This window comes from Scophthalmus maximus, chromosome 8 (assembly GCF_022379125.1).
Source record: "Scophthalmus maximus strain ysfricsl-2021 chromosome 8, ASM2237912v1, whole genome shotgun sequence".
Lineage (NCBI taxonomy): Eukaryota > Metazoa > Chordata > Actinopteri > Pleuronectiformes > Scophthalmidae > Scophthalmus > Scophthalmus maximus.
The window spans coordinates 11,883,429-11,895,241 of NC_061522.1; the positions used below are offsets into that span (position 1 = coordinate 11,883,429).

At 44.8% G+C, this 11,813-nt stretch overlaps 1 protein-coding gene across 1 annotated transcript in view; it reads right to left on the reverse strand.

Moving 5' to 3' along the window:
- Positions 1-11,536, reverse strand: part of ank2a (ankyrin 2a, neuronal) — a 68,574-nt gene extending 57,038 nt beyond the window's left edge. Inside the window, exon 1 of the mRNA XM_035636932.2 lies at positions 11,112-11,536. Coding sequence (XP_035492825.2) covers positions 11,112-11,243 — 132 coding nt within the window. The 5' untranslated portion in view covers positions 11,244-11,536. The remainder of the gene's footprint in view (positions 1-11,111) is intronic.
- Positions 11,537-11,813: the final 277 nt, after the last annotated feature.

The window sequence follows — 11,813 nt, forward strand, 5'->3', positions numbered from 1 at the left end:
TGTATTCTGGATGCAGCTCAAGCTCTCGAGCTTTCTTCAGGTGGGCTGCAGCGTGGGCCATGACCTAACCTTTCTACCTCTTTCTATCTCAAAACTGTTTTATTTTACTAAATGCTGGAGTTTCACTTTGTTAATTTACATACGTCCTTGCCTAAATTGCTCGTACCTTAAATACCTTTTTAATTGTTGTTTGAAAAATGTCTAAATGACTACAAGAAAACTACCTTCAAAATAGTGTTCACCCAAACTCCGAAACTGAAAACCCAATGTAGAAAATGCACAGGAGAAAAAAATCCTAAAAGTGTAGTTTAGCACCAAAAATCATCATCTCTTGATTGTTCTTTGACTATTTCTCTTTCCCTTCTCCTCTTCTTCTGTTTTCTGTTGTTCTGCCTTGTATTAGATTAGGAGTCAGCCTTTGTCGCTCAGCATCCAGCCAGGAAAAAGTTACTGGATGTACATAGTCCCACAACAAAACAAAAACATTTAAAAAAAGACACACCTCCACAAAGCCATATATGCCAGCTGAAAATGAAAGTCACATTCATGTGTGCAAATATGAGACAGAGCAGGAGATGATAGCTGAAAAGGGCTGGTGAATTACAACAGTAAGACCCATCCCCACACACACACACACACACACACACACACACACACACACACACACACACACACACACACACACACACACACACACACACACACACACACACACACACACACAGGTTTTGTTGCCACATCTGTTCACATTGAGTAGGGTTTTCATGTACATCTGGACTGGGCCATTCCCTGTGTGTGTGTGTGGGGGGGGGGGGGGGGGAGGGGGGCGGGGCACGTGCATGGATGAGAGTGTTAATGTGTTTATGTGAGCTACAGTCACAGGGAATAGTTTGTTGTGTAAGGGTTTTAAGGAGGCTGCATGCCAACAGCCAGCCGACTGCGACAGCCACAGCTACTCTCCCTATACCGCTGTGCAAAAGGGACACATGAGGAGAAGTAAAGGTTAATGTGTGAGGAGGGGAGCTGAGGGCGGATTTGAAGTTGAGAGCAGGAGAAAACTGGGGGAATAACGGTAAGTATTTTGTGTAGAATTTTCCAGTGACATAAATGAGTTTGCTGGCTAGTATCCATTTTTTTTTACAAGCAAAACCTTGTACAAGCGCAACAAAAGGGCAGACATATCTGTGGTTGTTTAAGTAAACGGTGAAGAAAGGAAAAACGGAGAAAGTGAGGTATAATATAGGTGAGATGACATGATGTATATAAATACAAGCAAGTTAAATTATGGAATCTGGAAGTTATAACAATTAACAATGAGTACGAAGACAGGGCATGTGTGTGAAAGAGGAAGAAGAGAAACGGAGGAAGAGAAGCATGGTGAACTTGGGTACGGTCTGTCCCTCTGTGAGAAAGCAGAGACGACAGGACACTCCACTTAGTTCAGGGGGGGACCAGTGAGCACAGAGCAGTGGCTCCCAATCATCTGCGACTGCGAGTTATAGGCTTCCCCCCTGCGTGGAGAGAAAAGTGGGTCGGCCTGACTCTCAACCGCACTGCAGCCTGCAGCTCTGATGGTGGCTGATGGGATATGACTTGACAGTCTGTGTGTGTGTGTGTGTGTGTGTGTGTGTGTGTGTGTGTGTGTGTGTGTGTGTGTGTGTGTGTGTGTCTGTGTGTGTGTGTGTGTGTGTGTCTGTGTGTGAGTGTGTGTGTGTGTGTGTGTGTCAGCGCCAGGGACAGGGACACAATCTCACACCTCTATTTCTGTTCACATCTTTTGCCTGGTAACGTTTCCACTGGCTCATCCAGCACAACCGCATCAGTAAATATCTCTTTCTACTACTGATCATGATACAGATCTGCTGAATCACTCCACAATGTAATGCTGTATAAAATGTTCTGTCTTGGTGCATTAAGCCCGAGACCTTTATTCAGTTTCCTGAAGATCCCGCTGTTGACAGGAATAAGCCTTTCTGTGCTCTGCTCCTCTAGCACCCTCTGCTGGTGAAAGAGTGAAAAGGTTTAAGGCAACAGGCATGACAAAACAAAATCTACATTATCTAGATTCATTTTCATTGTTTTAGCATTATTAATATTTAATCAAGATTGAAAATTTGTTTTACTTTTTATAGTATATGCATATTATTCCACATAGAATTATTATTGCTTTTCTATAAAACGAGCAACAGTTTGTTGCACAGCAAAGCAGCTTGTAAACAGTGCTTACAAACATGCTCGTTTGACTGTGCTTAAAAAAATGACTCAAAGAGAATATTGAAATGGCTGACATTTAAATGTTTTAATGATATTTCTGAAGTGGTCTTTATATTATTTGTTTTGTATCTGGCTCTCCCAATGACATATAGTACAATACAAGCAAATCTAAACTTTAAACAACAGCTACTGCATTGCCTGAATTTATTATAGTTTAAGATTTACCAGACAACATATGAAAGCGTATTGATCGGCATGTTAGTTGATCCCGATACAGTGCTCTTGCTGCATTTGTGTGTGTGTGTGTGTGTGTGTGTGTGTGTGTGTCTTGTATATCAATACTATACATGTTTGGGTGTCTATGCATCAGCAAAAGCTGATCAATTACCCCTAATGATGCTTTCCATCACACATCCAAGATATTGAAGATTAGAAGAACACTTTATAAACTGAGGATGTGTATGTGTGTGCATCAATTTGGGTGTTAGATTACGTTGGGGGGGGGGGGGGGGGGGTCCAATGAGACTTGATGTGAGCTCTTGTTTCTTCTTGGTTTAGTGGATCCCCAGATGGGGAGGGGTTAATGGTCTGCTTTCCATTTTATGGATCCAGAAGCTTTTATACGTCCCATTAGGACTCTGTGATAGACAGATATGAGAGACGCAGAGATTAGCACATGGATCCCTGCACGTGCCTGTTTGTGTGCCTCGAACTTTGAGGGGACGTATACGCAGGTTTGGTGTGTACAAATGCTTTGTCACGTGCACGCACACATGCACGAATGCGCGCACACATGCACGTATGTGCACACACGCGCACACACACACACACACACACACTTGAATAAAATATTTAAAGGTATCAACAAGAAAGAGTTTTAAATTGAGACTTGCTTTCAACTGTTACTTTGACAATAGATGAATTGGGGTAAAAAAGTATTTATTTGATTCTATGATATGCTTTGTTTTTTAGTCCATTACTTGTAGTTAATGACCTAAAATAAACAAGACCACTGTTTTGTTTTGGGTTTTTTTACTTATCTCTCTGCTCATGAGAACCAATGTGTTATTTGTTGTTGTCATTATCGGTGTGGTTGTTTTGGCTGTTGCTGATTTGTCCGCCTGCTAATGGAGCTACAGTGCTGACTCGTGGAGTCACGGCAGTTCTGAGTGTCTGGCTGCATATAATGCATCTTAATGGAGGAAGGATCTTTCTGTTTCAGGTGACTCATTTCAGACTTCGAGAAGCTCATTCATTTTTCACGACAACAAGTTTCCACCCCGGTAACCAACTGCTCCTCATCGAAAATGCTAGTTTTCATTAGAGCTTACATCCGTTTGATTTAAGAGATGCATTGTGCTTCTGTTAACCTGGTAAGTGAGTCTTCCCGTGCAGCTAAAAAGCAGAAGGCCTAATTCCCTTGTACTTCACAGACAGCTGGAAAAGACTCATACAGTATGTAGAAGAGACAAAGGCAGAAAGCAGAGACCCGGCTGCTTTCCACACTTTGATACATTTTCCATTGCTTTCGACACAAGTGCATCATTGAGCGACTAACAGCCACTAAATGCAAGGAAATAGTTTCCATTTCCAATGAAACCATTGAAAACATTCCAGTTTTACTACCTGCCATATTTCACGTGACGCTTCTCCACGTATCGTTTTCAGCACGAACACCTGTGAAAAACAGGTAAATGTGGACGCTATCACACAAATGGTATGTTTCCGAGTGGATCTTACAATGTAAGCGCTGAATGTGTGAGTAGAATGGCTTTACGCGATTTTCACAAGCTTCACCGCAGGGGTGAGGTACGTCACAAAGACATGCACGGGCTTCATAGATCTATCAAAAGAGTCTACGGACATCAGAAGCAATAAGAACAAATGCTTCCATTTTGCATTTAAATAGCTGATATGCCAGGCCAGTGTAAATATTGGTTGTGTTTGTCTATACTGCTGGTCTGCAAATCTTTTCTGCCTTGCTCAGAGATAAAATCATCAAACCCCAGAGAAGGGACAGTAATGGCTTGGCTCACAGATATGATTTAAATGTCAAGTCATTTTGCAGCCTCTTTTACTGCTTGAGAAAGGTCAGAGCCCTAAAATCAACAACACAAACACACAGACACTCTCTCTACCTCCCTTTCCTTCTCTTTCTCCGTATTTCACAAAACCAAATCACGGTGTCAAGCGTAATAGAGAGCGGACAGTGCAGACAGTTCAGAATCCAGATCAGACCACACCCAGACACAGGGAGTAATGGCACTGAGACGAGGGTGGGGTGGGGCGGGGGGTTGCAACGAGCTGGGAGGGGCCAGACAGAGTGTAGATGGGACACATAACCTTGATAGAGTCACGGAGAAAGTGGAGAAGACCACACCCATACAGATGAACGCATCTGATTTGTGACTGGCTACATTCGTCCTTCAGTGTTGCTAACGCATTAACGACACTGCCCGTTTCCATCTGCAGACGAGCAGCGGGCCTACAGGCGAGACACCAGGGTCACATTAACTGATTGCTTGCTGAGTTCTGCTACATTAGGCCACAGTCTTGAACATCTTTTTTGCAAACTAGAAGCACTATTATAAAATACTCTAACAGGCCAGTAATTCAGAGAAAGCAACCAATCCACTGCCTCTCTGTGATGCAGGAGCGTTGGTATTAAACCCTCTGCCTTGGAAATGGCCGTCCTGCTAATTTACGGCCTTCCCTCTTTTCCCTCATGAAGTGCCGACAAGTCCCTCTGGGACACTTGACGTCACTTTGCTGTTCCTCTTAATGAGATGACAGAGATGCACACTGGAAAATAAACTACCATATTCCAGTGAAACTGCAGATACTATCATTGATGAAGAATATTCCTGACGGAGTGGTAGATGTGCACATACAAGCTGTCATTTCAGAGAAAGACCTGAACCTGAACTGAAAAAATCAGATACTGTGGATCTATGGAAGCAAATGGCCCAAATGGTAATTTCTTAAATCGGATTCTTCTCCAGACCACAAGACAACAACCCTCTCTGTTCGAGTACACAGACCAACACAATTTTTGTTTAGGTGGCAGCGTTGCTAAATTGTTGGGTGAATGCATTTTCATTTGATCTCGTCCAGCGTCAGATGACAAAGGGGTTTGAGGCAGAAACTGATTCAACTCATTTCAGGTCAAACATTAAATGAATAATGGAGCGTGTGACCTAAAATTTGCTGCAGCACACAGTCATACCAGGGCTGCTGCTGAGTGATGCTGTCAGAGAGAAAGGGGGCAGTAACCAGGAAGACAATCAGTCTGAGAGATGGAGAGAGAGAGGGAGAACACAAACATTTAATTAGCAGTCATTTTCCAGTTCTATTTTGGGTTAGAACCAAACAAGATGAACATGATGAATGATTTTAAATGTATGACCTAAGTTTTATACAACAGAAGAATCACAAGATCACGTACTTAGATATGAAGGGCCTGGACAAAGACAAAAACAGGCATTGAGGTGGTTTTATAAGATAAGCTGCACTCAGTGTGTGTTTATATGTGTGTACCTCGTTGTCTATGTGCAGTGCTATGAGCCGTGCCACTCTCAACAACACAGCCAAACGCTTGGATGTGTCTCCCTGTGAGAAATCCTTCACTTATTCAACTTGAACACGAGGAGAGAGGCAGCAGAGAGAGAGAACAGGGGGGTAGGGATGAAGCTTGAGAGGATGCTGACAAGAGAGAGAGAGAACACATTAAAACAAAGAAGGTGAGCCGAGCTTCTGAGAAGTCCATTGATTACTGACCACACCCTCCTCTCCCTCTCTCCCTCTCCGTCACTCTCTGTTTTCTCTCTAACGGGAAACCCAGTGATGAGGCCATGATGAATAATTAACATGCTCCCAGTCCAAAAAACACCTGCCCTCGGTAAAGCATAACAAGTACAGGATGCTTCTTAGGACAAGAAGATAATTCTATATCTGTCCTTGTTTCAGTATAGTCTTCCTTATATTCCTTATATCCTGCCGCTGGTTCGTCAACATCCGTCTCTATGCATGACGTACTCGCACTTTGTTATATCCTAATAACAAAGTTTTCACCGTCACTTTTTGACTCTGTCCGTTTTCTTTTGATCAACAACCTGCCATCAAAACAAGGACAGCATGACGACGAAGATGAAGACAAAGAGGCCAAAGGGCTGTGACACCTGCGCCTTGCCCACCCTCCGTCGGGGGGAAGACGGTGTACGATGGTGTCACATATAACTAGGACAGCCCAACCAGTTATGAGGTACCACAACAACCAAGCCGCCCGATGCAGAATAACAGAATGTCAGGATGTTGTTTGCACCCAAATATAGACTTGCTTGTGCTCCATTTGGATCTGGGACAGGAATACCGGGTATGGAAACTCATATGAAACCAATAGATGATATCAAATGACTGTTGCTTGCATGTTGCATCAGAGCTGCCGGGGGGCTGAGTATCATACCTAATATGGCCACACCTAACGACGAGTTAAGTGGTATATGAATATTTCTGTTAAGTCTTCTGGTCAACAGGTAACAATAGTGCAGGAATAACAAATACATTTTTTGACTAGTCACTTGGTAAAAAGCAAGTGTTTTCCCAAACTCTCTGTGGCTGCAGCTTATAGGATGTTATTTCAATTGTGAATAAAAACATTTGGGAAGCTGGAACTAGTGAATTATTGATGCATATTGTTTTTCTGTTGATCAATTTATTGATGAAATGACTAATCATTAAAAATCTACAATCTAAACTATGACTGTAGGAACTAACTTTAACGATTGCATGACATTTGACAGATAGATTAATCAAATATGTTTGACAGATAAACTGATATTATAGTTGGCTAACTTCATGTTGCATGAATTTACATCATGGCTGTAAAAATGCAAGGCCAATAAATGACTAACATATATATAAGACTGACTATATGCTAACTCAAAATGTCTTCAGTGGGTTTTCTTTGTACAAACAACTTTTTAGGACTGCACAGCAAAATATAAACTGACAATCAAGTGTGTCTGATTCACAGTAAATAGACAGTGGAACAGTGTAGACGTGTCTTGCGGAGTCATGCCAATCTGAAACACACAACACTGCGGTACCAAGCAGGAATTTCACAAGAGCCAGTGGTTATTTCTTAATTTGGTAACAATCAGTCGCGGTACTGGAGTGGATGACTTGCGGTCATTCACAGGTCTCTTCTGTGGCAAGTGCTCTAACAGCTCTCGTAAACGCAACAACAGAAAGCTGTTTGAGTGTGTGTGTGTGTGTGTGTGTGTACTGTATGTGCATATACACTCTGTTTAACTGCCCCCGCGTGGAGACCCCACTTGGCCAACGAGTCTTATTTGGCATCATGCGGTGGAAGGCAGCTGTAATCATATGTGGGTGTGTGGCTGCAGCTGTCCAGAGGTAATGCAATGAAGGCCGTGTCTCCATTAAGACTCTCTTCCTGCAGAATCCCATCATACCACTCCCAGTGGAGAGAGACGGGCAGATAGGAAGGCAGACACACAGAGGCAGATGAGACGCAGACAGGGTGGGCGGAAAAGAGAGAGATGAAAATGTCAAAGGCTGCAGGGAAATCTGACCTGCTGGCACATCAGGAACGTCAGTGAACGGACCAGTGGTGGGGAGGAGGAGGAGCGTTGCAAAGACAGGGTGAAGGGAGAAAGTGAGAGTTTGGAGTGAAATGAGAGATGAACAGACGGCCAAGAAGGAAACAAGGCCAAAGAATCAAAGCTCCTGTTTGAAGCAGTTCGAGGGAGTGAGACGCCAGAGGAGGAAAGGTTGATGGAAAGCAAGAAGAAAGTGGGAAGGGATAGGAAAAATATATTCATGTAGAAACCTCATTTGAAACAGGATCTTTCTATCAAGCATTGAGTAACATGTCCTACACATGAGTCATCATTAGATGCAAGACGAGAGCAATCTAAATGCATATATTTGTGTCTGAGGATAAACTAATTTCTTATGCATTCTTAGTTTCTGCTGGATTCAAACTTCTATCCCAAGGCGGCCAGCATGTCTCAACTGAAGCCTAGGGGGTTCAAAGATTTTCCCCTGATCAATATCAGACTGCAGTGGCCATAAAATCTAGTCCTGAACTGATCTCTGCAAACACAAGCTGCAAGTATATCCACGGTTCAACCACAGGAAAGTGGACTGGCACGGGTAGAGGGGTTATAAATGCCCAGTGACACGGGTGCAGTGAGCACAGAGACGTGGACACGCAGCCACTTAGTGAGGAAGAGGCAATTTTTCTCTCGGACAATCACACGATACACAGGACGTATTTTTAGGCCAAAGAGTGAGAGGTCAGGTCGCCAGCGTATCGCAGGGCCAACATACAGAGACAAACAACCACTCACTCTCACATTCACACCTCTGGTCAAATTAGATTCTCCAATTAACCTAACCCCGATCTGCATGTCTTTGGACTGTGGGAGGAAGCCGGAGTCCCCGGAGAAACCCACGCAGACAAGGGGAGAACATGCACACTCCACACAGAAAGGCCCTGGATGGTCAGAACCTGGATTTGAACCAATGACCTTCTTGTTGTGAGAGGACAATGCTAACCACCAAACCACCGTGCCGCCCTTAATAGAAAAATGCTTGGGAAAATAGAACAAATTTTAAGGCAACATTAAGTAAGGCTGTGTCAGTCAGCTTGTTGTGGAGTTGTGTCCCTAAGGAGGGAAAGTCACAGCAAAACAACAAAATTGTTTCAGTGATGAACAGCCTCTTACACCCTTGTCCTCGTCTTATTTATCCTATTCTTAAGGGTACAATGGTGACCTCACATAATTCTCAGCAGAGCCACACCCAGCCTCCACATGGTGCGTGTGCTGGGCCTTTAAGCAATGTTAAAGTCATCAGATCATGTCCACATTGTGTGAATTTTACTTTTCTGATGTCCAGTTCCACCTGCACGTTGATCCGTGCTGATGCTTAGACTGACTGAGGAGAGGGGGTTGATGAAAATTTAAAAAAAACAACAACCACACAGACGGACCAAGCAGTAGGAGGCACTGGTGGAGCAACAGGGATGACGTGATCATTCATCAGAGCTGCCACTTGTGATCGATCAGAAGGGCCGAGTTGGTGGCTCTGCTGCTGGGGACTATGCATGGATATCTGCAGTGGTAAAGGATTATTCCCATGTGCCACCCAGTTGCCGTAGATAGTCTGAAACCTTAACAAATGAGCACCTTCGACAACTTAGTACCTGCGTGGTCAATAAAAAGCAACACATGCTATCATGATGTGTCACAAAAAAACTGACCATTTAACACTTAAGCTGCTGAATTATAGTTACTGCGGAGGGTGATTTAATTTAAGAGGTTAATAGGGTGACTTCAAAATAATACAACTGTGTTCCCATGTCAAAAGCTGCTGAAGACAAGACCTCAACTGACGAGACGTGCTTAGCTGAAGTAAGGTACGGGAAAGATGCTGTAAGATCTGCATGTATGCAACGGCTCTCTGTCAAATGCGTCTTGATCTGTTTTACCTCTTTCACCTACAGTACACAGAACAGGAGACGCTTTGGGGGAATCAAGGAGAAGTCTCCTGTTTGAACAGTGACATTTTGGATTTTTCTGGATTTTTTAAAATTATTAAATATCATCTGAGTGCCTCCAAGTATGAGAGCTGAGTGAGCCAACCCTTGAAGAGAACACTAAGGCGTGTGTGTGTGTCTGTGTTTCTGTGTCTGTGTGTGTGTGTGTGTGTGTGTGTGTGTGTCTGTGTGTGTCTATATGGCACTAGAGTCCATTACTGAAATCACATTAGCCCGAGAGAGTGCACTGAGACAGGAAACCATCCACAATCTCCTGACTCACTTTCCCTCGTTCACACACATACACACACAATGCACCGCACGATCAAATCCAGATGCAAAACACTTAACATTAATCTTCTTGCTTAAAACTCGTGTTCACAAAAACTGACGTCACTTGAATGTGGTATTTCATTTTTTTCCAATTAGGCTGATGCAGTTGCAACAGTGGCTTCAACTATTTTAAACACACACCTCGATGTGAGGGAAACTGGTTTGTGGAGGAGAGGAAGAGGAGAGGAGATCATATCTGCATTGTAATATCAGAATTTCAGTTCACACAAGGACAGCGAGACTTACTGGCAAAACAGCCCAGCCCAAAAGTGGACTGAGCACTTAGTAGATGCACACACACACACACACAGGCACACACACACACACACACACACACACACACACACACACACACACACACTGCATTATGCTGTATGAATCTTCCAATGTAAGACGGAGATGCGCGCGCACGCACACGCACGCACGCACACACACACACACACACACAAACACACACACACACACACACACACACACTGCATTATGCTGTATGAATCTGCCAATGTAAGACCACCTATCCATCTTCACATGAACCCAGTTTGGGTACAAGCTTAAATTGGACAACTTGTCAGAAGTCAGATTCCCGGATGCCCGGATGCTCACCCTAACATGGTCCAAGTAAAGTGATCATGTCGCCTTCAGGGCCCGGTGTGAGTTGTAAACACTCCTCTCACGCCTGGTGGAGTGTGCACAGGCCCGGGCGGTGTTTATTTTGACGGCCAAAACAACCAACCCAATCGGCCTGTGTGGGTTCCATCGCGCACGTCACTCTCGAGTCTCTAAATGAAACAGATGCCACCTTCTTTTGCAGGCACCTTCGCTCCCACAAGCGGCCAATTTGCCCACCGTTTTTTTAACGCAAGTCAAAGATAATCTGTCACATCCCCGGTGCGGCAACGCCTCTGACCCCCCCCCCCCTCTCAGCATCACCAGCGGGTCGGGGCTCTGCTCGACGGGTCCCGGGCCGCTGCAGCGAGGCGGCTGCGGGGAGGCTACTCACCTGCCGTATGCGGCTCTGGTGCAGCGGCGCCGGAGGTCCACCCTCGGGAGACGTGTTGCTCGAAGAGGCCATTTTCAAGTCACGGTCGGAGCCGCCGCCCCTGGAACGACTATCTTCCGGGCTGCTTGACATCGCGCCTCGGGCGGGCGAGCGGCTGCGGGAGGAGGCGACGCGGTCAGCGAGGTGGGCTTTTTCTGTGGCGGGGCCTCACAGTCCGCAAGGCTCCGAGTCGGAGGCGCCCGGGATCATTGTGCGGTGCGTCGCGGTCCGTCTGTGAACAAACGTGACTGAAGCCGGTGACACTGATGGTCAAACACCAACAACAAAACAAATGAGCGCTCTCTCCGGTAGGGGATGCTCCCGGTGTGATGCTGTAGCCTGCGTGTGTTTGGGGGGGGGGGGGAGCGTGAACGCGCCTCATGCGCCTTCCCGAAACTCCGCAGGATCGATGCTGCCTTAACGGACGGTTGGGAAAAGTCAGCACCGCACCTTGATCAGCAAAACGAACACTCCACTAACAATAACACGACCCATAAGGGGTGATATGCAAAATAGTGACGTGGTGACGTAAAATGTGTTATTATTGGTGGATAGTCTTATGCCTATGTTTTAGGATTTTGTGTTGCATTAGTTGCGTTTGATTTTACACATACACATAAAATAGAAAAGCATACTTCCACAGAAGACCAACACATTGATTTC